General features: G+C 39.8%; 1 protein-coding gene and 1 long non-coding RNA gene across 10 annotated transcripts in view; one reads left to right on the top strand and one right to left on the bottom strand.

Annotated features, from left to right (window-relative positions):
• Positions 1–19854, top strand: part of TRH (thyrotropin releasing hormone) — a 22872-nt gene extending 3018 nt beyond the window's left edge. For 2 of the 7 annotated variants that reach the window (XM_030282806.2, XM_030282802.4), the window contains exons 2-3: positions 17200–17417; positions 18286–19854. In XM_030282806.2, coding sequence (XP_030138666.1) covers positions 17222–17417; positions 18286–18863 — 774 coding nt within the window. In that variant the 5' untranslated portion in view covers positions 17200–17221 and the 3' untranslated portion in view covers positions 18864–19854. Of the gene's footprint in view, positions 1–10241; positions 14262–16006; positions 16196–17199; positions 17418–18285 lie in introns of those variants that run through there. The other 5 variants (XM_072934903.1, XM_030282803.4, XM_072934902.1 and 2 more) reach the window with 4 other exon arrangements.
• On the bottom strand, positions 986–26557 carry LOC115496914 (uncharacterized). Of its 3 annotated transcripts, XR_003962433.4 has the most exons (4): positions 26421–26557; positions 26029–26145; positions 10140–10196; positions 986–8903 (listed from the first exon to the last, which is right to left on the bottom strand). It is a non-coding gene; the product is annotated as an uncharacterized lncRNA (long non-coding RNA). The 3 variants fall into 3 exon arrangements; XR_012057979.1 differs by having other exon boundaries at positions 24813–26539; XR_012057980.1 differs by having other exon boundaries at positions 986–8898; positions 24813–26539.

Raw genomic sequence — 26557 nt, 5'->3', positions numbered from 1 at the left:
TACAAAGTTGGGAGGGGTGTAGTAGAAGCGGAGTTTTATTCTAACAAATGTAGTGCTAAGATGGATTCGGGAAACAGATTCAGATCAGTTAGAAATCAATAATCAAACCTGACTATTATAAATTCACCAATACATCTCTGCATTTTTTTTTCCTTACAAAGTTATTTGCACAATGCAGTTGAAATATCTAAAAACTTTCTATCCACTAAAATGCTGGGTTACAAATGAAATGTGGAAACTTCAGGCCTTTGAGTTTTTCAGGCCAAATGAGCTGGTTCAGGGAACAGACTGAGCACATTCTCTCCATTTTCAACAGACTGCTGGGGTAGGCTCAGCTTTGGCGGTACTGTGTGACCTGAATTTCATAGTCTGCCTGGAGGCACAAATCAGGCTGGGAAAAAAAGAAATGCAAGAATGCAGGAGGTCCTTGTTTTCCGCTTCTTCCCTGTCTTCCATTTTAATTGTGTATATGAGAGAGAACAGGAGAGTAAGACTGGCTGAAGAACTGCATTATGCACTGTGTGCCCTGAAGTACAGAATATCAGGCAACCAAGGCATAGCCCGAGGTGAACAACTGATGCTGGACTTTATGATGAATTCAGGTCATTGACTTAAGATCTGGATGACACATGAATTCGGGATATTTAAATCCAGGATTAAAATTAAATTCTACAAATTTTACAATATGTTCATCTCACTTTGAACCTTGGTCAGCATCTAGTTATGCACCATATTTTAAAGCCCTTAACTGTCTTCTATTCAGACTGCTGCAGAAAGACTATGCAATATTATGTAGATCAATCCCAGTGCATTAACCTAAAATTACCTTTGACATACTCCAATTAACCAACCAGTGTGGAATTAAGTTTGGAGTAAAATCACATCATAAGAACAAAGTGTGGGAACCTGTTAGGCCAAGCTCAGTTCTTGACTTACAGACAAGTAATATACTAGAAATTCACTTGCAATTATTTTAAAGCATACCTTAAAGTAGAGGTACTTTACAACCATAGGAAGACTGTTAGCTTATAATGCAGCTAAGAGAACAAATTCCCACCTGACATCCTTCTGTCAGAACAAAATCTTATTGTGGCCTGTGACAAGCACATTTCTCTCCCTCTCAAGATTTTTCATATAGGTGCACAGAGAGAAAACAATTTATATTTCTACTCCTTGTTTTTCCTATGTGGAATGTGTTTAGAGAATTGTTTACCTAGAGTGAGTACTTAATTAGATTCTGGTGAGGATTGTTTAAGCCTGATAGCCAATCCAATCCGCCTGTGTCTGGACTCTCAGAAGAGAGTCACGAGTTGTGTTAGAGATGGTGTTAGTATGTAGTTTTAGTATCTTCCTTTTTATATAGTACATTAATGTATTTTAGCATAGTTATAATAAAAAAATAATTCAACCTTCTAAATTAAGTCAAACGTCATCATTCCTTCCCATTAAGTTCACCTACATTTACAGTAGTGGTCTATGTCTTGAAGGTTCCCAGCTATGATCTAAGAATGCACCTTTGCTTTCAGGTGAAGAAGACTAAGAGAGTATGGGACAAGGTGCATTTTAAAATTTTAGTTATACTTTTTGTAAAGCTTTTTACTGCAATACCATACATGGGAGAAGGAGAGAAAGGATTAAAAAAGGGCACAGCAAGGGCTGGCTACTCAGTAGAGTATGGAGAGCTAGGAGCCGAACGCTGTAGCACAGCTGGCAAGGAAGCGGCCTCCAAAGGCCAGGCCTCCCTTAGCACCTGAACGGGATCAACAGGAGAGGCCCAGAGGCTGTGGCCAGGTCTACCAAGCCCAGATCACCTGTCTTGACTCTACGGACCTGCCTGGCAATCACTTGACCACGTGACCCTGGTTACTGTCACCAGACGTGATCCTGACCCTTGCACTGATGTCATGGCTGGACCTTGTCACCACAAACTGCCTTGATGGTGGACTCCGGCTGCCATCACCAGTCCTGCCCTATGCCCTGCACACAGGTGTGCCCTCAGGTGCTGCACTAGGAGGCCCCTGTCCTACCTGCCCTGTGGCCACTCACTTTCTGGTCCTCCATCCCTCGGTGAGCCCCTGGACTCACTGGTCTCTGGCAGCTTTACTCTGAGCCTCTGGATGAGATGGGGAACTTGGATATTTTTCTGTATTTCTGCCCAAAGGCAGGCTCATGACAATCATCCTATGGGCATTAGGTCTGACTGCTGTGACATGGTGGGGGGGAATCTGCCAGCCTCAGTGTGAGGGAAAGTGTGGAGTTCACATGGACATTGATTACAAACACTCTCATCTGAGGCCTCATCCATATCCTCCTGGCTGAGTCCTACGTGAGTAGGAAGGGGATGACAGCATTCTCACCACTGCAGCAGATTATTGCACTGGGATCTGGGAAGAACAGTAGGTGACAGAGAAGTCCCAAGGAATGACAGGAAAACACTGAAAACACTGCAAGACACCATCAAAGACATTATTGATCCTGTCACTGGAATGAGATGTCTCAGAATGATTATGATTAACTGCAGGGCTTACTTAAGAACAAAGGATCAATACTTAGCTTGGGAGGAATGATTTGGTGGCATAATGAGTTTCTCTCTCTGTGACACTGAATGATAAACTCCCAGTTTTCATATGCTGTGAGAGAAAAAACATGTTTTCCTGTAAGTAAAAACTACCAGGTTTGCCATCTTTCTGAGGATGCATAGAGAAAATGAAGGCTGTGGGGGAGACAAAATGGATTCAAGCAAGTGACCAGTGCACTCAGCTGCATTTCTCAGACTCAGTGCTTTCAGGTTTCACAAGGGAAATACAAAGCCCGTGTATACTCCCACAACTCAATTTACTGGTAAGAACCTTTGTGAGAACAAAACTGGAGGTCCTTACAAGAAGGAGGCCAGTATACAAGAGAGAACTTCAGGAGAAGTGCTGGAAGGAAGGGCAGCAATCATTATGAGGTTGAAAATTTTAAAGACTAAACTCCAAAGGGTCTGAAGACCACAGCAATAATCCAACTAGAAAGTGCTGAATGATGGCAGTGAGCTACCATGAGATGGTTCTGCATTTGAAAAATCTATTTTTGTTGCAGTTTACAACTTTTAAAAAAGTAACTAGAGAGACAATTTGTAAGAGCAATCAGAATCCAACCCTGCCCTTACTCATCAGCTTGTACTTGTTGTCATGAATGCTCACAGCAGACACAAAAATGATTTAAGTGTTTTAGTTAGGGATACATCATTTCACCAGCTTTCTTCAAGCCCTTCCACTTCCACAGAAAAAAAAAAAGAACACCAAACAAAAAAATCCAGACCCCCCCCCCAAAAAAAAAAACAACCAAAAAAACAAAAAACAATAACAAAAAAAGTAAATATGCCTTGAGCTTCATGATGCTGCAGTTTGCTAAGCAAACATCTAATTTTCTGTAATGAACTGAGTATATACCTACTTGGAGTACAAGATGAAAGCGATCATTTACTCTTAAGTGCCATGTAATGAAGACATAGTTTAAGATTTTTTATGACATCAAAGCAGAAAGTACACAAAAATATAGTGAACACAGAACATTAATTGTCTGTATAGCCCAAACCATACAGACATTCGGCTTATTGCTTTGTTTTACAAAAATCACAAAAATTTGTCTTGCTCCATACAAGAAGCTTTTCCTCTCACTGACTTGGTCAGATGTTAAAAATGTATCATAAAGGATTTTTCTGTTCTCATGAACATGACTTGCCAACAAAGAAGTTTGTTCTGCATGAGGTAGTACTGGATCAATAAGTAAAAGGCTGAAAGGAAATGTAACCTACCAAAGAATAGACACATTTTGTTGGAATGATGTGTTGTCATTAGGTATAATTGGGCAAATAGCAGTGTGATCTCCAAAGCTTCAGCTGATCATATTCCCCTGAGTGCATTAATAATTTTGGGGGAAAGTGCATTAACTATGCCTTGCTTTATTGTACTGCCGAAGTGGAGAGCAGGTGTGAGAAAACAAGTTTGTAATCTTTGCTTCCTTTGCAAATGAATTCTTAATCATTTTGGCTCCTATTTCCAGACAAGATCTAACTTTTTGATAATTATGAGAGTAACTTGGCAAGTCCCCTTTTGTAGCTCAGGTAAGTAGCAGATTTAAGAGGCTTTTAATTCCCAATACTAATACATATAGCTTGTTCAGGTCTTTCTAAAAAGGCAGATAACATCATGTCCACCCTTGACTAAATAAGCAAAGATCAACAGCACAATTTTTTGCCACTCTAGAATTACTTGCACAGAGAGGCAGGTCTTATTACATCAGGATGAAAGCAGAGTATCATTTCAGTCTTTGTCATGGGAACATCTAGCTCTGTGCCAAATTTTGACCCTTGATACATCTGACCCTTGATAAATCAACTGGGGCTGAGCAGTCCCTACAATTTATGCAATCATTAATTTGGAGCAGTGTGGATAGGAAGAAAGATGAATGAGAGGGTCTTTTCAGTGATTGTGAGCAATTAGATCTGATTATGGTTTACAATGACACAGATTACACTGGTCTAACACAGCTGCCCCAGTTCTACTCTCAGTACCTCCAGCTGCGTGACTGTGCTCCAACCTTGCACCACCAATTCGTTCTAAAACGAGTGAGTTCTTTGAATGAAGAAAAATATCAGAAAATTATCACCAACTGCTGCTTAATTTCAGGGTCACCAGTTGAGTATTTTAGTTTTCCCCCAGTCTTTCTGCTCCCCTAAAGGCAGTTTTTTCCCTGTGACAGATGCCCAAAGGAAAAAGGCTCCCCTGCTGAAGACCCCTGGTGGAAGCATACATGTCACCTGGCCAAACAACTCAAACTTCTTTCTTTGCTCTTCGGTGGCTAAATTAGGAAGTCAGAGTGTTCTTGTTTCTGAGTCTCATATGAGATGTGAGACTTAATTTAAAGACATCTTGTTCAGTCAGAAGCACCTAAATGGTCATTGATTGTTTTTCCATAGTTGGATATGTAAGTCTCTTTAAAAACACAAACTGTTTGTTATTTGTGCTCTGTTCCCATTGCTAGACAGACTACAGAGCTTGTGTTAATATTACTGGAATAAGAAAAATACAAGTTTGAACAAGTCAAGGCTAAACTCTTACAGTCCTGAGTACCAGGAGAATTACCACGGAATTGAGACAAAGTTGTTCAGGCACAGTCACATTAATTAGAAACATCTGCAAGGATCCTGGAGAAAACACATCTGGTTGGAAAATTTCCATCATCATTTGGATGCTGAAAATTCAATAACACAAGGACAATATTCCTTTATACCAATTAATGATAATAGGATGGCTATGGCTCCCCTTTGATTCTGGGCTGTGAACAGTACAGCAGTACCTGCAGGTACAACCCTCTGAGCAGTGTTAAGGAAACTTCCCTGTCTGACCATCCAGGAGCCACTCTGGCATTTACACTTGCTCCACCTGAGCTGGGACTGAGACCCCTTCGCAGCTGCTACCCCCACTCTCACAGTCAGACTAGGTTTCCTTAATCTGGCTTGGACATCAATATATTTTCTGAAGTAGATAAACATTAAATAAGCAAAGACCTTTTAGCAACCTCTGGCAATATCAAGTAAGATGACACAATATCACTCATTTAACTTAATCTTTTCACTTGGGTTCCTAGGAGATAGCACTTAAATTCTGCTACAATCACAAACTTACTCTACCACTATACAATTTCAAAGGTTGAAGTTGATTCACATGCTATAGTAGGGCTATTCTTCTGCTCTCACAGACAGAAAAAGAGGACAGTACCTGGTACATAGTAGCTGCCACTGTTCCATACGTTGTCAGATCTTCAAAGGACCAAAGCAACCAAGACAAGAACTACATAAGCAAACCTGGTTACTTCATTTGTGTTTAAATGGGAAAGATGCCCCTTTGAAAATGTCATTACTTAACTGTAAATTAACTGTCATTACATTGCTTTTAATTTTTTGTGTTGTCAATTTGTCAGGCAGCTGAGAATTCTAAGAACAGAAGTTAGTGGTAACATGACTGGTAGTCTGCAGAACTTGTAGTCTGCTAAATTTTTAAGTAGGGAGGTCCAGACTATATCCCCTTGGAGTCCATATGCTGAAGCAGAAGTCCAAATAAACCATGATTTACTTGTAATCAGATACTGTTTTACCTCATAAGGTCCCCAAACTCTCTACTACTGTAGATCACTAACCCTGTAATTAAATCATCTGTAGCTACCTGAGGCTGAAAAGGACTTTTAATCCTTGCAATTTAAGTTTGCTACAGAGTGAGTACATTGCACCTGTCTTGACTGGCAAAATCGGCTTCTTTATCCAAACCAGGAAAAGATCAAGCTAACTCAGAGCCCTTTTTACGTATAGTTCAGAGCTCCTCTGCAACCACTGCTGTACTGGATCTGGCTGGGACAGAGTTAATGCCAGTGCCAGGCAGCCTGCATGTCAGAAAATACTCCCTGCAAGACTCTTCTCTCTGGATTGATGCCATTTTACACCTATGCTGTATGGAATGCCCTATTTAACACCAAGGTAAAGCCCACTCTTCAGGGTATCAGCAACTGACAAGTTATAGGCCCTGTAGAGGGTTGCTAAATTTTGCCTCTAGAAGGCAAAATCCACATCACCTGTAATCAACACTGGGGTTCTAGCACTTTAAGTAGAGAATTTCACTTTCTCTTGGTACTCTTGCACACATTTTTTTTTTTTTTTTTTTCTGAGTTAGGCACTCATTTCACACTAGAGACAGGAAACAGAAATGTATAATGTAAACACTTTTAAATGGCTCTCTGCAAGATTATCTCTGTTCTTCAATTTACACAAGGTCTTACACCAGTCTTGATGCAGGAGCCTTCAAAAATGTTTTTACTATTGGAAAACCTGTCAGATCCTGAACCTGAGGTGATGTGCTCATATGCAGAAATTATAAGGGATGTACAGAACTTTTCATTTTCCAGAATTCTGTGAAGATCTTGTGCTTAAATAGGTCAGAGCTCCTCCTGCCCATCAGAGAGGCATTCAGAACTAAGGATAGGGTGATTTGCTAGGCTGAAGTTTCCAGATTCTTTTCATTGCACTGTGCTAAAGAGCAGCCAGACCATTGCTGATAGAAGCAAGCTTCAGCTAGAGTTTTGAAACGCTTAATGTAGCACAGTTCCAGCTGAACTATGTAACAGACTCACAGATGGAGGTATCCTTAACTTAGCATTCATCTAGGAGTGATTTCCAGTTCCTCATTACAGGCTGTATTGACCAATGCTATGTACCTTAAAGTAAAGAAAACTAGTACATGCCTTCTTCCATCCCATGCAACTGCTTTGCTCTGTACCCAGCCTCAAGCAGATTTGAAAGTGATTCTAGCGAAGATGGAGTTACTGTTTTTCAATAAAAACACAAAGTTGTGAAAGGTCAGTTGGATTACCCTGATGTTGTCTTAGGGATAATTTGTTATCCAAATGACAATGGTAATATGTTTGTAAGTACAGCTAGTGATCAAAGGCACTACCTACTTATCAGGCAATCCATGGCATTTTCATAATTTGCCCAAGCAATAAAACCTAAGCTTCATTTACCCAACATGAACAGTAGAAGCTCAAAAATAATCACAGATTATTGTTGGGATCATCCAGAAAGTATTTTAAAAACAGCCTGTCAGCTTCTTTGTCTTGATAAACTATTTCAAATGTCAAAATAGTGGGTCATATTTTTGAATAAAAGCTGTAAAATATAATATTATGAAAGTTTTAACTTTGCATTTTCCATTATCATCTCTGAATCACTCATAGAAATGCAGGCCTGAAAGCAACTTCCAAGAGGGTTTTTTCACTTTTTCTAGGTGATTTACTTTTGTTAAAGTGTAAGAATTTGCTAGGGTACCTATAGATCATCACAGAAGAAATTTAACAAAAGGATTGCTTTTATTAATGTCCTTTTTTCATCCTTTAGAAGTTATTCCAAACTCTGGATTCTCTTGTACCACATTCAAGGAAGACTATCACCAGCCATTCCAGGAGTGCATTGTAGAATTCCATCACACCGTTTAGGTGTCAATATACAACATTTCAAATCTGATATCAGCTTCAACAAGGAAAGAAAGAAATCTGGAGGAGAAAACTGTTTATTAAAGACATCAGCAGTTTGTAGAAAGAATCCAGTGAAATCGCTGATATTTAATATATGTATGATATACAATTGTGGTTTTGTTACAATTGACCACACCAAAGCTTCACCAGAGTCCAATTAAACACAAGTTTTCTGTTCACCATTTTCTTTACTATAATTTGCATGCCATGCCCACTGGGCTTGGTGAAGTCTACTTGCTCCCTAGGAAAAACTCTAACAAACTATAAATAACAATTTTTACTTGTCTTGTCATGATTTATGACTTTTAAAGCACGTCACAAGCATCAGAACTCTATTGTATCACTATATCTTATTTGTGGACAGGGAGCACAAAACTCAGATATTTAAAGGTTTACCTAATTCCAGTTACCATTTATGAAAAGTCTGACTCTGATTTTAACTACAGTTGGATTTTTGCCTCAATGAGTCACTGACAATCACAGAGGAATTCAATGTAAGAGATCGAAGTAAAATCAGCTCAGTTCTCAGACTCCATTCTAACTAAATAGCCATGTGTTCTCCCAGCATGGTGCTTATAAAAATACAACATATATGCTGTAGTTTGCATCTGCAAACCATTCTCCAGCTACTTTTATATGTATCTTTGTTCATGTTCATGCTTAGGTGAAGACATTCAGGGGAAGAGACTGACACAAAACCTGAGAGGCATATAGACTATGTGCCTCACAGTCTTCTCAGCAGAAGCATGTTTTAAATGACTCAAGGAACTTTTACTCCAGTGCTCCATGTTCATTCACTCAGCTTCCCTTGGGATGCACAGAGCCTGCCAGCTGGACTGATGTGAAGAGAAATCCATGAGAAGAACACAGAAGCCATTTTAAAAAATCAATACTCCTAGTCTCAGCAGATACCTCACTGACCCCGTGTGTGCCTTTATTGCCCCATAAAGAACAATGTCTAATTTTTGTTTGATAATTACAATCTCTGCCCCCAAAATGGCATCTGAATACCTATTGATCCTCACTTCATGCTCTTTGCTTGTAAACAAACCCATTAAGCACCCATGGAAGAGTTTATTGTTATTACAATGACTATGAAAGTTATAAAAGTGCAAATTAGATAAAGGTCATTGTTGCTATGTAGCTCATAGTACAATATGAAAATTGTCTTAAGCAACTGGTTGTGGAGAGTTTCCTCCCCCTCCAAGCCTCTCAGCTGCACATCAAGCTCCACGATGGGCAAGGGAGCAGTTCTATACTGAGTACTCCATGAACTTCCTTCATATTAACCAGGTAATTCACACAATCCACCAAAGAAAGGACTCCCAACCTACTGTGCTCTGCACAAGGCACGCATGGAAGCATATCAGATCTCTGGTGGCTTCTGTGGTTAGTCAAGTACAGGCAGTAGCACTTCCCAGTTGGCTTCCAGCCACACCTCTGGTGCCATAAATCCATATATTTGCTAGAGTGAAGGCTTGGATTCTACATAAAAGCTTCCAGTTTCACTGGTATCATTAGTAATGATTCCAAGTGACAGGAATAAAAATTCCTGTAGCCATGTGCCCTGCAAACACAGTGGGACTAATGGACAATACCACAAACAGTAAACTGTATCATTAATATTTGCTAAGACCTTCCTGTAAATGGCCTGTGCTAGAATCAGACAGAAAAACCTGCACGTCTTCATCCTTCTGATAACGTAAGTGACATCTTTCTTATAAGCCTTTTCTTACACAAGGGAGAAATCCATGCCAGGATAAAATTACAGTCTTCTTTCTTTCACATCCTTTTACAGCACTGCAGCAAAGCTCACAAATCAGCTGTAACCTGGTCCTGATTAGCTTGGTGCTGATTTACAGCTACCCAAACTTTTGAAATACCATATTTATGGCCAACGCAACTGACATGATTACTCCACCTCTTGTTTCATCATTTCATACATTTCCAGGTGCAAGTGTAGATGTATGATAGGTGTAGGTGCAGACAGAGGTGTATGCATATGCATCTAGATTTCATTCTAACTCTCTTGGGAAGACAAGTTTCAGATTTTACTTCACCATAGTACTTACCACAACAGGATTGTGATCTTCACTGTTGCTGTGCTACAGGACTCTTAAAATCAGTAGCTGAAAAGATAAAATGTCTAATCTTACTACAGGAACACAGTCAGCAAATTTAAGCCCTCACAAAATGAGTAGACCAAATAACTTAATAACTTTCTTAATATTAAGAAAGACAAAGGTACTAGAAAAAAAGAGAGGAACACTTCGTTAGTAAAATGCAGCATAACACACATTCATCATCACAGGCAGACAGGAACACCTGAGGAAGAGAAGCAATACCTGAACTGTTACCTATTTCAACCAGATCAGCTGACATGACTGGTACCAGAAGTTAACTTTGTTAGTTAAACCAGATTCCTATTCAAAATTCCTCTCTATATCTGATTCCAGGATGTTCCTCCAGTAGAAGAGCTTTCTTAGGTGTTGAGTATAGGTAGGCACAAACACATCTGCCTTGCTGAGGTGGTCCTGCCACAGGCCCATTTCCCTTTCTTAGCAGATCAACATAGAAAAGTTAATGGTAAATCACATTTGTGCTGCATCCTTAAAGCCAGGCTTGAGGTCACTTTACAGAATAATTTATACAAATGAACAGCTGTCTTTTACAACAGCCAAAAGCAACAATAAGATATACACTTCTTTAATTTTAAAAGCTGGTATAGAAATATCTAAATTTTGAGAGGATGATGTTCTAGAGTGAGACACATGGGACAAAATTCTGGAACTATTCATTCTGCTTTTACATGCTCTTCTTATTTGTGCTCTTTGATTCCCAGTCACTGGGCATGCATCATGTGTGTCAAGCCTTCAGGAACTTTGGAGCCTCGCATCTCATAACTGAACCAGCCAGGACTGGCAGGCAGACTATCCAAATATGCTCTGTGCTGATTGCTCCTAGTGAACTGGACAGAAGCACTGGCTGCAAGCTGAGGATTGTGGACTTCAAAAGCCAAACCAGCAATTTTAAACACTCGGTGCCAAACACTAAATCTTGTAGCAACACTACCTCACAAATTTCTGCCTCTTCTCACCCAATTATGGCTTCTCTGTCATAATTAGTATGTCTTAGCAGTGAGTTTCTATCAATCCAAATCAAATTTCCCCAAATCTATTCCTGCTATATGATGAAACTTGCCCCAGTTCAAACATAGTATTTTGGCAAGGTGAACTGAGCCGTAAATTTGCTTTGTCTAATGACCATTGAAAGTGAACAAGATCTTGAGTCTTGTCATCAGCAGCCGTGAAAAAACATCAGGCTGGGCAGCTGGAAGTTTGTTGGTTTTTTTGGGGTTTTTTTTTGGGTTTTTTTGGGTTTTTTTTTTGTGCTTGGAGGTATAGAGCCATGCTTGTTTCATTTAGTGACATTGTTTGTTTTGAAAGATCCTGGACTGTGCCTGAAACAAGAATAAGGGCACAGACATATTCTTTCTGATGATGGCAATTTTCTTCCCAAATCACAGGGTTCACTTGACTAGAAAACTATAGAAATGATCCTGCATAAACATTGTGGAGATAATTACAAAATAAAGAAACACTACAGTGAATCTATCGAGATCTTTAATTCCAAACTGCCACCATTCCAGAAAGAATAAACTGTGAGTTAGTCTGACTCTCAAGCATACAATTAAGCCTGTCAAGTTTTGGCTGCATAATATGCTGTTTAATATTGAAAAATCTGTCAGTAAACCAATATGTGGCATTAATGTCATAATGCTTTGGGTTTGCTTCCTCATGGAACAATAAAACTATTTAGCCAAGACAAGCAACATGTTATTTATAGACCTTTTGGCAAGAATAGTTCCCTTTTTTGATTGAAATTGATGAGGGGAGCTGCGTATGTGTTCCATGTCGAATTCACTCAGTAATTCTATTAAGGGCTTCCTCACAAAGAAATGAATGTTCTCAATCTCCTTCAATACTCATCCTACTCATTATTTAAAATAGAAGGCCTAATCTCTCCATATATTAAGTTTCCTCAAAGGGTTTTCTATTAGTTTCAATGAATTCAAAAAATTAGGCTTCAACACTTTTGTTTGCAAAACTATGAAAGTCTGAGCTTTACAGTCAGAGCAGAAGGTTTTGCCATTTCTGGAATTTTTGAGAAGGAGGTGTCAATTGAAGGTTAGCAGCCTTTAAAAGGAATCCTTTACACATCCTTACCATGTTCAGGTCATGCTTCAAGTGCCATACAACATCACCCAACAAAGCTCCTAATAATTTCATCAGATTCTCCAGGCCAATTCCTTCACCTGGCTCTAACTAAAGCTCCCCCCAGAAGGTCTCAGAGCTCACATCACAACCAAGCGTTTACCACTACAGTCTTGCAGTACACACAAGAGTACTGTGGTGGGGGCTCAGTGCTGGAAGAAACAGAGCATGATAGATGAGTTACCTTCTTTTTATTCACAGCTAATGAAAATGAATAGGAAAGATGTCCTTATTATTCCTCAAGTTTTGGTTTTGTGATGACTCACAGCAAAACCAGCTAGGCTATGATAAGCTGATCTGCTGCCCACAGTGGAGCCCCCCTGGCTGGGAATGTCTACACAGAGGGATCACTTTTGCTAATACTGGTGGTGACCACAGTAGGCTGCATTTCAAAAACTTCCTTCACTTGTCACTACATCCACTCAGTACTGTCTAGGTCCATTTACTTAGCAAATGAATTTTGGGGACTAGCAGATAGAAGTTGCTTGGAACCCTGCCTCCGGTAATGATTATTATTTAATACAAGGTTTGTAGATTAGGTATAATATCTTCTTTTGTAGTGACATCTATTGCCATGAAAAGCTGACAGTTCTGGGAGATCACAAGTCCTTTCTTAGTTCTAAGAGGAGAGACAAACTTTCACATATGAATGCATTTCTTCAGGCCTAAGAAAGGTTTGTACTCCTGAAGACTTGCCTCTCTTGTAAAACTATATTATGGGTCTAATAATAAACCATCTAAAGATCATTGTGGCTGTACACTCTTTGGCACTCTGCTGTCATTAAAATCAAAATGGAGAAAAGTTGGAATTATACTTCTCACAAAAATACAATACATCCTCCTCCAGGGCAAACTATTTACCTGTTCTTATGCAGGAAGGATCATGTTAACAAGATCACATAGAAAGAGAGAGTTGTCCACCTATTACTGAAATCCATCTCCCTTATTTTCTCCCTGAGTAGTTCAATCAAGGAACAAACTGGGAGGAGTAATATAAACAAACTGTGCTTTTCATTTTCCAGAGAAAACAAAAGAGCTGATTTGGCTCTCATTTCTGTTGGCAAAGAAGCCATTCCTAATTCACAGCACTGTTACCAAGAGGAAGTTCAGATAGAACAGGTTAGATTTGCAGTCATTGCAAGAAATACATTTCAGGAAATATCCAAGAGGATAAAGTTATTTAAAGAGATGAGGAGATCAAAACTATAGTCCTAGTGACAGTTTTATTTTTATTTTTTAATAAAAATTATTGGAATGCTTTAAGTAGTCAGTGGAGGTATTTCTCTCATTCTTGCACACAGAAGTAATGCCATGTAGGTAACCTTTTAAATGAGAAAGATGTGTGTCTTGTGGGGTTCTACCAGAAAGCAAATCTGTTTTCAATAAAGGAAGGCTAAGTGAACAGATTCTGGTCTCATTCCTAACTCTAAAACTACGGATCTGTGACAAAGGGCAAACCACTTAAAATTCAGCATCTCCTAGTGAAATTGGTAAGAAATGCAATGAGCCATTAATTCCAAACAAGAGTATTCTTTATTCCTATAGGTAAAGAAAAGCAGTTCCCATAACAACTTCTATATTTCAGGATTCCTGGAGGGATGACCATACTAAAAATGAGCAATGTACTTCAAGGCAAAGTAAGATGTAGAAATTCAAAACTGTCAAGGAGAACTTTCTTCCTGACTTCATGATGTCATGGCTGACTAACTGCACAAAACACGAATGTCTATATTTTTTGAAACAGAGATGAGACTAGGGTTAGCAGCAGATTTTCTCATTATTCCCCTTTGAGATCTTTTTAGGGACAAACTCTGTGCCCAATGACAGCACCAATGCAAAAGCTCCATTGCTATGAACACCAACACTGAGCTGGACAAGTGCTCAGCACAAGTGGAGGCACCAGGATCCTGGTGACACGTGGTGAGTGACTGCAGACAGCAACACACACAACATGCAAGCTGGTGAGGGAAGCAACACAGACCTCACTCCTCACAGATCACATGTATGGGTCTGACTCTGGTTTGGAGGAGTTGTCTGCCTCCCAGTTTCTTCATGTAGAAGCCCCTTGAGAAGCTGGCATGCCCTTGAGAATGTTTAAAAAAAATTCAGTAACTTCCTCAACAGAGCTGATACAAAAGATCAAGGGACTTGATGCACCTGTGATAAAATACAGCAGTTGGACAAAGGATTGAGGATCACAGTGATGGTGAAATGCTGTACTTAGGTATGCAATGTGTTATTTCAACATTTCTGTGCAATTCTAGAACTGACCAGAGACATAGATGTGGATTGGGAGACAAACCCTCCCAAACCGTGTTGACATAAGCTCTGGGCAAGTCTGGGGAGTCAATGCATTTGTGACAAGACAAAAAAAGTATAGCCTGGGACACTCTCTCTGGAGTTTGAGAAAACAAACTCTCCTTCCTATCCATGAATTCATCTCAGTGCCATGAGTAATTGCGCAGTGAGGGGGAGGAAAGAACATTTACACTTATAAGCAAACCTCCAGAAATCTTTTAAGAAAAATCACCTGTAGGGAAAATGAAACTGAAAAAAAAAAGTAGCTGGAAAAAAGCAAACCAGAACTCTAAAAGGAAGGATATCATATTAAAATCATAAAGTTTTCCAGCTGAGAAATAGAAAATGGACATTTTTCATTAAAAACCCTGACTCTTTGAGGTGCTGATTTTTAAGTTTCTTCCTTTAAACAAAGCATTACAACTCTACTAAATGAGTCCAAAATAAAATAAGTCTGAGTAAAGAGGAAAAGCTGGCCAGACTGGATGTCCTAGGCATTGCCCTGTGAAAATAATTTTGCACCTGCTGAGAGCTTTGCATGGAGATGTAATTATAACACAGTACTTCACCCATGTTCTCTAAAACTAAGCTCAAAAGTGTCAAGAAGCAGATTTTAAGGAGAATGAAACCAGGCAGTTTCCCATTTCATCAATGGTCACTTTCATTTATAGGGCAATACAGTAACTGTTTAAACTCAGGTGTCATACCTGAGAGACCTTATGGAGTTACTGCACCTAGGAAATGGCAAGCAGTTGTCCTCCCTGTATGAGCAGTATTGTGTGGAGTGGTATCTTAAGTAGACAGACAGGTTAAAGACAGGGAGTCTTATTTCCAGTTACGCTTTTTAAAGCACATAGCAGCAACATAAACATGTGTTAATATTTAATGCTATGCATGTCATATTCTAAAATACTTTTTGTGGAAGCCTATGCAAAAAAAATATGGAACTGTGAGCCAGAACGTGTATAGTGTCATTCAGAATAAGACTGCATGGTATACACTTATTTAAATATAATCCATTACATTTTTGCCATTGTCTTTCTTCCCTACCCTAATTAATTACCTATCTCCTGCTTTTACTCCAAAACACTTGCTTAATAGAGGACAAACAATCTTAGTTTTGTTAAGCAAAGAAAACCTCCTTTTCTTTATGCTGAGTCACATAAAGTTCAACATAATCTCTTCAGAGAATGGGAAAATAACAGTTTCTGGGAGCCAAGTATGGATATATAGAGGCCAGCAGATAACTGTGTGAATCTTAAAATGCATTCAGAACACACTTCTCTGAGAGCAGTAAAAAAAAAAAAAAAAAAAAAAAAAAAAAAAAAAAAAAGAACACATCATATCCCCTAAATTACCTCTGAGCTGTTTGCATAAAGGGTTCAGAGGCAGTACACTATAAGTACAGAGACGTGAGCTGTGCAGAGAGCACACAGCAACGCTTCTGTTGGATACTCCATGTGCCTGCAGCAAAAGGGCAACTGAAGCTCAGGTGCACAAATAGCTCTAAAGGACTTGGCAGATGCATCAAGCAAAAATCTGAAACTACAAATCAGGTAATTTATCAAATAATTTCCTTTTTAGCAGATTCTACCTTTCTGTCTAAAGATTGCTCTGAGTCAAATTGCCTAGGTGATGTTCTCAGGGCTGTTACTCAAGGATTTCATCAGAACTGATAAAACCTGCCAGTAAAATAAGATAATGAACTCATTTTCTATTTGGGAAATTTGTGGATCTTCATAAAATTGTGCATTTCTTTTATGTTCTGAAGATATAATTAAGCTAAATGACTGCTATAGTAGTATTAAAGATGTATTCCATTCTACTGTAGAAACTCTGCTTACTTTAAATAAATCCGTAAGCATGTTAGGAATTCGGTACTAGCTAGAAGAAATAGGAAAACACTTGGCATCTGGGCAAGAGGTAACAGAGGATACAATTATGATTATGTCTCTGAAAAAAATATAAGGTACTTCCCTCATTTCTTTCCATGCAAGAAATCTCCCTGCCAAACAGAGCATAGCTGTCTTCTTAGGCTGACAAATACCCAGGCATCTGGCTACTTTAAATGCATAGAAAAAGATAGCAAAAAACTAGTGGATTATTTAGATTTGGCTTTAACTAAAGGTAAAATGGAAGTGCTGCTAATCTCAGTATAATTTTTAAATTAACTCTTAGCAAAGTGAATTGACTGATGGAGATAGCAGGTATAAATGTCTATATCTTGTGCATACAGAGTTCAAGGGGGAAATTATATTTGCCTCTTGGCAGAAAGCAGAGCAAAATCAGTTTTTCAGAATCACCTGTGCCTCAGGAAGTTCATACCATATTTATTCTGCCAGAAAAATTAGCAACTACCTGGTTTTAATTATGAAGAATTGAGATGCTTTGAAGAATAAAAACAAACTGAGAGGTTACTAACAGAGATGAGGAAAGACCGTAAGAGATTTCAATCCCTGCAGTGATGCCATATTTGTTTTTCAGTGTCTGGAAATATTGCTGTTATTGCTAGGTTTACTTGTTCCATCTTCCTCTCCTGTTGTTCTCTGTCCAATGGAAGTTGCAGGAACCCCTGTCCCACAATGTCATCCATCCAGCTGCCACTGCTACTCCTCTGCTTGACCTCGTGTGGTGTTTGCTTCAACGGGGGACATCTCCTTCCAGAGGAGAGTGAGAACATGGGAAAAGTTCCCCTGGATGACACCCTTCAAAGATCTGAAAGCCTCATTCTTCAGTCTGTCCTCAAGAAAGCTGAAAAGGAAGAAGAGATTAATAAAGGTATCTATCTCACTGGGGACACCCATTTGGTGATGGCATAGCACTTGACTGAGATCATTAGACCCAAGGTATGATTTCCAGGTCTTAATGTCCATACTTAGCACTGGAACTAAGGGGAAGGGAAGGATAAGAGGGCTGCCACAATACACTGACAGACAGTTCTTCACAGATGCTTTCTTCTCTAAGATCTCTTTGCTCAGGAAAGGCTGCACTATCATTAAGCAGCTGCTGCATAATAAAAAGGTAGAAGCCTGTCACAGAAAACCTGCTCGTTCAGCAGGTACTTCCCTAGGAAAGCTCTAAGAGGACCCATGAAGGACATTCTGCAGCTGTGGACCCTGTACTAATGTAAATTTGAGATGGGGGTGCTGCCATCCACCTACTGCCTGAATCCACTGGTTCCTACCCCCGGAAAAGAGGTGGGCTTTTTCCACAGCTGTAAATGCTAGAGACTGCTCCAGTGTCTGCACCTCCCACCCTGTAGATGCTCTGCTACCAGTAGTCACAGCAGCAGAAGATCAGACTCAGAGATTGCAAGAAACAGCACAGAGGTGCCTGCCAGCAAACAGGAGCACTGGGCCCTTCCAGAGTGGAAGACGAGCTGGCCCCAAGTGCCCACAGGAATAGTCATCCTCCCTCTTCACATCAATGCTGAGAATTGGTTGTGTTGATCCCAGTGCTGAAATATTAAAAAGAGCCTAAGAATGAGTAAGAGATACTAATAGTGTTATGACTTGAGTTGGCTTTCAAAAATACTGAGCTGGCTTTCAAAAAGCAACAGATTAAGATCCTGCTCCACAAATTCCTAATACAACTTCTTTAGGGAGGTTTATGGGGTTTTATTAACCTTATTCTTTTCCTTGTACAGAATTGAATGCCCCTCTGCTACAACGGCTTTCCAAAAGACAACACCCTGGGGAAAAGTACCTAAATAACCTGAAGAAGAGACAGCATCCTGGAAAAAGAGATGTTGAGGAAGAGACATTTTATGGAGACATTCAGAAGAGGCAGCATCCAGGAAAAAGGGAGATGGAAGATGACCTTGATGTCTATCTGGAGCTGAAAAGGCAACAGCCTCCCGGCATAAAGTCACTGTTGGATCAGTTTGCATACAGCCCTAGGGCACAGCTAACCTACATGAATGAGTTATCCAAAAGAGAACATCTAGGCAGAAGATATCTGATGTTCAAGCACCAGCATCCTAGCAAAAGAGGCTGGAATTATGAGGTAGATGTATACGGTGAGAAACGCCAGCATCCTGGAAAAAGGCACTGGAATTTTGACCGCTCAGATGACACAGGTCCCTGCAACTTTCAGGAGTCATTCACTTGTCATAAAGGCAGCTTGTTGCTTGATTTAGTAGAAGATGTTAGCAGAGACAGGGTAGAAGAAAAGCGTCAGCACCCAGGGAAGAGATCAGCATGGGAAAGTGAAACAGAGGAATGAGAAAATAATTTTGTCTAGCACTTGCATTTGGTGAAGTAAACTGCCAGATCACCAAAACATTCAGTTCACTCCTTTTTGGCTTCCTGCTGCTGACCTCTGCACCTACCTTTCAGTGTGTTAATGTTCCCATCCAAGTTAATGGCTTTGTCATACACTTAAAGCAAAGGAACTAAAGGACCCATCTGAATGGAACAGGCAAGTACAGAGAATCTTAAATTCCCCCACTTTAGGAAGAGTGCTTATTTTCTTAGGAGTCCAGACCCAAAAATAATCCAACTATGTGTTCCTAAATTACTAAAACAGGCTCTTAAATTTCTGTTCTGACGCTACTGAAGTAGAATAATTATATGGTTTCCTCTCACATCAGTGAAATCAGTAAATAGTGAGGAAGAAAAAAGAACATATGCCAATTGTTTCAAAATTAAATAGAGCAGGTTTTCAGTTCTAAATGATAACATTCTGGACACTTGAGTCCTTGTACACTACAATCTGCCCAGACAGTAAGCACTATAAAGAGACAGGAACAGTTTCAACTGGAACAAAATAAGTGAATGACTTCATAATTTGTCTTGGAACTGGCACAGGAAAACCCTGCTCACCTAAAAGGCTAAAGAGTGCAAATGGTTAATGCATCCCTGAACATCTCAAGCACACTTTGTGTCCCCTCTGACTGTGTACAGCCCACACAAGAACTCCCACCCTGGTGTGTCCACAGTTCAGTCATGCCACTTGAAATCATGCCTTCCCCTCAGATATGTAATAATAAAGCAAGAAGAGATCCTTCCCTTCCAGTGAGGATTTCTGATTTCTCTCCTCTCAAAGGAATGCTTTTACTTTCTGTGGTCAGACTTCCAAAAGTGTTTATTTGATATGAATTATTCAATAAACAAGAATAGTCAACTCTTGTGTCCTTATTGGTTGTGCAAACACACTGCAATACTGTGAAAAACATACAACCAACTCAAGCGAAATAAAATAACATTAAAGGGTATTTTTCTGTGTACAATCTCTTTGCATGGTGGTGGTCAGCACATGCTTGTACTTAAAATTATTTCATTACTGAAGTGGAAGGATGAGAGACTCCCTTAAAATATTCCACCTGTATGACACACATAATTATGCATCTGTGCTAAATTCACATCAGTCGTGTCACCCACTTCACAGGGAACTTGATGAGAAGCTGATTTCCTATTTGTAGGTCTAAACAATAGATTTACTGATTTTTGCAATTGATATGCGTTTACTGAGCACACTGGGTTACTCATATCACTTCTTGTACGTTTGGAGAGGTTATAGCACACCAATATTTTGCTACAATGTTACTTTTATGAACAAATAAGTATACTTTCCATCAATATTCATTCTCATTATTATTGAGACACATTAGCTGACTTGGAACTCCTCCTCAGTTACAGAAGTCAGCTTTGCAGAAATCAGTTTAGCTATCCTGAAGAAAAATAATTAACCATCTCACAAGTTTCACTGAAGTTAGATGCTCACAGGCTGATCCACATTAACCTGTTTTCTGCAGTGTTGCAGACATACTAACTTGCAAGTACACTCTTTCTCCTACAGACATCATTCTCAGAGCATTGACTGCTACAAGGGATTTCACACTTTTGTGACTATGAAGCACACACACAAGCACAAGTTAAAAGTTAAGTATTTGTCAGATTTATCTACACCTTAAAAGCTTTTTGGCTCTGAAGTTTGGCTGAGAAACTAAGTAGAAAATAGCCAGCTTTTATCCTATAATGCTATGCTTCTTTGAATAGTAAATATAGTGCAATATCTTAGCAATGTTAACAACTCAGATATATATACACTGTTTAGTCATAATGTAAGAATTAGTTAATTGCACATCTCTCTCTCATAATTTTTATTGTATACCTTCCCCTCACTGTCACTTTTTATTAGAACTTAAGATAATTTAATATGCAAACATCCACAAGTAACTAGCTTTGCTCTGTCACTCACACTGTGACAACTGCAAAACCAGGACTTACAGTTAGTTACTCTGGTCCCTGAGGAAGTGCACTATCTGTCTGTCAGACTGACTGGGGCTCTTCAGGAATGAGAACAAACCAGAAGCAGGCTTGGTCCAAAGGTCATGGAAGTCAGTAGCAAAATCCGCAGAATCTGAATTAAATCCACAGAGCAAAGCTGTGCAATGGCTCTAATGTGGCAGCACAGTCACACAAAATCTTATTTCTAGCTTTAATTAAGACTAAACCCACCTTGCACAGATGAGTTCTTTGTTGATTCCACTGCAGTTTCATATATCTGGGTATTATTACCAGTTATTGAGACATAAGGGAGCTTGATTCATAAAGCAGAGATTTTGCAAGTGTCTTCAAAATTAGTTTTGCTTTTAATGGTGGAGAAAGTTCAGGTGAAGCAGCTGTATAATTAACATTCCCTGCAACTATTTTCAACACCTCTCACCATTACTGTTCAATGCCCCCTCCCACACATTTTTGAGCCTTGACCTCTTTGCTGAGCCATTGTAATTAGCATGGGCTGAGTGTTTCCAAGGGACATGTGGCCCCAACAAACACCGTTATTACTACTTATAATGGCTCATTAGTTGAAGAAAGTTTGAAAACAGCATCATCACCACAGCTGAAGTAGAATCGCTGCTTCCCTGGTAACTCAGTTAACATTAAATGGTCAGCTGCAACTTTAAAGCATTGGTCAGGTCAGGACATCGTTGTAAGTAAAAAATATGACTGAAAGAAGTCAAAGGGAGAATGCAAGAGGGATGAGACTGTGTGAGGTCTAATTGTACAGAGACATGACACAAAAAATGAAGCTAGGGAAATCCTTTTGATTCTAGGGAATGGGTATGTGGACTATCAGCATGGGAGTGCAGAAGCCTCACTTCCCCTTCTGCCAAGAACAGCATGAACACCCCTGCAGGGTAATGAGGAAAGGCTGGACACAGAGACCTTCAATAAAACCAGATGGGAAACTCCTTGAGAAAAATGAGCTAATGTACCTGCCTTAAGACTACTTTTAGACCTCTGTGTAGACATTTGTGCTTTGTTTCCTTGATGACACCAATACAGCTTAAAAGTACTAAGAAGGAAACCAAGGAGAGGACATTTGTCAGATACCAGCCAATTGACCTTGTCTGCTTCCACAAGATGGAAGGAACACTGGCTGAAGGAGTGTTACTAGATCATAAATTGTATTGGTATGCTAGAGCAGGATACCTGTTTCTGATAGAGATGGGGCATGTCAGATACCAATACAATGGAATGATCCCAGACAAAAGGTGAAATCAGCTCTTGAACTTATTTCAGACACTGTGGGTTAAACTGACAGCCAGTGATCCTGACAAGACAGCAGTATGTCACAGAGGGGTTGGGCTGAAGTAACACCTTTCTCACAGCTAACATTTCCTCACTTTCTTCCTGTTCATATGCATTGGAAAGAGGGGGAATCTGGACTCATAGATTGCACAAATACTCCTACTAAATGGAATGTAGGTAAACGAGGATCCAACATGCCATAGCTAGTTCATTGCCATCTTCTCTCTATAATGCAGGTAATTCATATGATGCAGCACAGACTGATTAGTATAGGGAAAAATGTTAGGTTACAACTCAGACAACTAGGGGAAGTGATCTGAAGAGTCTGCCTGAAATATGATTGCTGATTTAAAATAATTTTCACAGAGAATCATATGTTTCCACCTTAAATTCCCTCTTGATTTTGAAGCTGGTACTGTGTGGAGTGTCTGAAAAAGCTTTGTGAAAAAACAAGAAGAAGAGGAGAAAAGTCAAGACAAATGAAAAATATAGTAAGAATTTATGAAGGGTTTTCTGAGCCAAAACAGTCAAGACAAAAAGTAATCTCTTTGAACAAGCAAATGGTGCTGAAAAAGAGAGCAACAACAACCCTACAAAAAAATCATAAATCATTCCCTGTCAAATACCAACTGGTGGGGGTATTCTACTTATTGCTTTTAGACATGCCGTCTTCAAGAAGGGCATTGGTTACTGCACAAGTCTGTAGACAAAAGAGAAGACGAGAGGCTAGAAGAGACAGCACCCAAATGTGGTGTACTTGACATTTGAAATGAGCCCTGAATGGAATCCAGGCATCGTGGTTCTTACAGTTAAATCATTAAATTAAATGTAAATGCAAAGGAATTCTGAATCCTCCCATTTCTCCTCTTTATAATTTACATACTTTATGTAAGTGCTGCCACTCCATGGCACTCAGGACCAATATGACAGATTATTCAGCAGTGTTAAGGGACCAAACAAACTTGAGATGATGACTGGTTTGCAGGTACCAAAGCAGTTAATCAACAAATCAGATAAAAGGGTCTCAATAAATAGTCAGCTGCTGCTCTTACAAACCATTTGGATTGATGAGATTGCAAACACAGTAAATACCATAGATTTGGCATGGAAATGTAGCTTCTATCCTATCTACACAGACTAATTAAACAGATTTGTTATGTATCAAAATGTTTAATATAAGTAACTTGAATATATTGAATATATGAGCTTTGGTAAAATGAACAGCAACAATTTTAGTTCTCTGAACAAAATGAAAAATACAGGAAATTTTAGGCTAGATCCACCTAAACAAACAAACAAAAACATCTTCTCTGATAAATTAAAATCAAAGATCATTAACATCATCAGTTGAGTTTTGTGCTACCCATTTCAATATTAGGAAATTTGAAATTAATTTAAAAAAAACTATCATTAAATTATGAAATTGAATTTAGTGCCATGTGTGACATGGAAACACAAGAGGTGGCAGCTGTGTCTCCTGGGGGTCTGTGGTGCAAGGGGGACTCCTCTCTTCCCTGATGGATTCAGTAATGATTATATTGAAGGGTGAAAACTGGATTAAGGATCTAAATGGGTCTCGCTGTGGTTTGTTGGAGTTGGGTGGTGGGAGGAGGAATGTTTTGGAAGGTTTTCATTTTGAAGTTTGTGTGGGTTTTTTTCTTTTTTTTCCCCCTCTATATTATTAGTAGTAGTGTAATAAAGTCTTTCCTTTGTTATTAAGTTTGGCCTGCTTTGCTCTGTTCTCGATCGCATTTCACAGCATTTGATTGGTAGGTTGCATTTTCATGGGGCGCTGGCATTGTGCCAGCGTCAAACCATGACACTATTTTGTTTAGGGAATATTTACAAAGAACATTCTGATTTTCCCAAGAACAGTCTGATTTTTCACTATGCTTACACTCTGTTTCGAAGGTCTATATTGAACTCAATGCTGTTAAATTTCAGGTATTTAAAACCTTTTTTTCCACTGTGTTTGTGAAAAACATTCCACTTGAATACCCTGAGAAGTAGACAGGCATCATTTGTATTTATCTCGCCTGTGCTGAGGTCCAATTCCATTATTAAACATTCCAAATAGTACTGAAGGTATTACAAGAAGTTGAAGAACACAGATGACCCCAACTGGAACATATTTCTTATTGAGCTGTGCCATGGTTACAGTGCCAACTGGGCCCCCCTTCTCAGCCGTATTCCGAAATTCAGCCCACTGAAATTTCTCCTCTTGGACATCAGTAGCAATTACCAATTTAGCAACAGACCAGGTCTTAAATTTCACAGTTAAGGGTTATCACACAAGCACATTTTACCACTTACTTTCTTACTGTTTGCAAAGGACCTTGACTGCATCAGAGGAGTTACCTAACAAATACGGGGTTTGTCGGCTGAGCTTTTATATCCCAGCGCCAGGATGGGGCAGTACAGGTCTGATTTTGCTGCTGGAGGGAGTCCTTCTGTGCTACTGCTTGTTTGCATTCATTCCTTGTGAGCCATTACTGATACAAATGCAGCCTCCAAGAGAACCTGTAGAATTGCAGTAAGGTTTAATTTGTCCCCAAATACCTCTTCCTACTGTAACTAGCTGGATGAAGACAAATTAATTTTTGAAGCACTGTAAACTGAATTGCTGTAGACTGACCTGGATGTTTTCACTTTGCAGACACTCTCTGTATGGGGAAGCATGATGCGCCTGACCAAATAACAGCAGCCAAAGTCTTCTTGTTTACACCAGCACAAAACTAGATCATGCTCAACATCAACTGTTAAGAGACACAGAAGCTCAAATTTCCCTTTGGGAGCAAATTGATACCATTCCACATATCACTGCATCTGGCATAATTTTGTAGTATCAGTTCTCTAATTGTCTCTGAAATATTCCCAGTAAGTCTAATACCCTCATAAAGACCCAAATCATATTGAGCAGGTGCAGTCATTTCATGGGGAACGAGTTTCTCAGGAAGGGATAAAGTCCACTTATATTCAGAAACAGGCAAACAAGTGGCATTTTTCTTTAAAAATGTTGAATGAAATTTCTCTTTTCAAGAGTGATTGACACTACACAGTGTTTTATCAGTACCTGAAAAAGATTAATTTGGTGAGATGTGTTCTCATATCTGTGGTCAAATGTAGAACATGCAAAGGAGCACAATTAAGTGAAGATACAGTGAAGCGTTTGATTTCTTGTGCACACTCCCGCATGCCATCATCCTCCTCACAACTCACTGCAGGCATTCCTCACTGCATGGTTTGTATCTCAACAGGAGGCTACCACACTTCAATTGTTCTATTTACCACTTTAATTATCCTTAGCACTTTAGTTTTGAAAAAGAGCAGTTACTGACGCTGTGGAGAGACAGGATTGACGAAAGGGTTGCTGTTCTGTACAAGTTCGCTTTTCCTTACACACCTGATTCTTACTACCTGGGAACGGCAAGAGAGGATGGACTACCCGGGTCAACAGGGCTCACAGCACACAGGCAGGAGAAAAACCTTTACAGCAAACGCCTGTAAACGCACGGCCAAGGGCGTTTACAGGCTGCTCTCAGACGTGCCTGTTGTGCCATCTAGTGACTGACACGTCTCCCATCCTTCACCCACCCCCTTTTCTGCCCGCTCCCTACACGCTCATGACAAATCGCGCACATGAAACAGGAACCAGAAAACTGAAACACCAACAGAAACCTCCCTAAGAGCTCTGCGCCTACATGGCTCTTGCAGTTCTTCTAGAGACACGTGTATCGCTGTAGCGTTCTTTCACTGCTCAGTGAGTTACAGCTCACTGGCCTCAAAAGGACAAAAGGAGCAAGGAACAACAAAGGCAGCTGGTGCCACTGTGTGGCACAGGTATGCCTCACCGCCAGGAAACTATCCGGCTCCAGCAAATCCAGGAGGATGACACCACAGCACGTCAATCTTCGAAGACACTGAGCCTCAGGCTGCTTCTTTACCTCCTCGCCCCATCACGATCCGTGCTGAAAAGGTTTTAAAAGACTTAATATGGAAGGTAGAAGTGCAGGGCATGATGAGTCAAAGCCCACCTTTAATGGGCAGGACTCAAGCGTAAGTAGCATCACCACGTAAGAAAATCTCAGCCTCCAAGACCTTGTAATCCTAACACACGAAGCCGAAGTGTGGTTACACACTCCTATTGTTTCTATTTGATTGGGAGTGTGTGAGAGAAGGGACTGCTGCCAGCTCAGACTAAACAAAAGCTGGCATCAGAAAGGGGACACGAAAAACGCCCTACCGTTGATTTACATAGCTCTTTGTCAGGAGGCAAGTAGTAGGATTCCTGGGCTTCCTTTGTGGCTAAGTACGTCACCGGATGCTCTGGTTTGCAGTTTTGGGACACTTCCTTTAGGAACATTCGGTAGGCTGGGAAAG

Source organism: Taeniopygia guttata, chromosome 12 (genome assembly GCF_048771995.1).
Source record: "Taeniopygia guttata chromosome 12, bTaeGut7.mat, whole genome shotgun sequence".
Taxonomy (NCBI): Eukaryota; Metazoa; Chordata; class Aves; order Passeriformes; family Estrildidae; genus Taeniopygia; species Taeniopygia guttata.
This window is presented reverse-complemented; position numbering and strand designations above follow the sequence as displayed.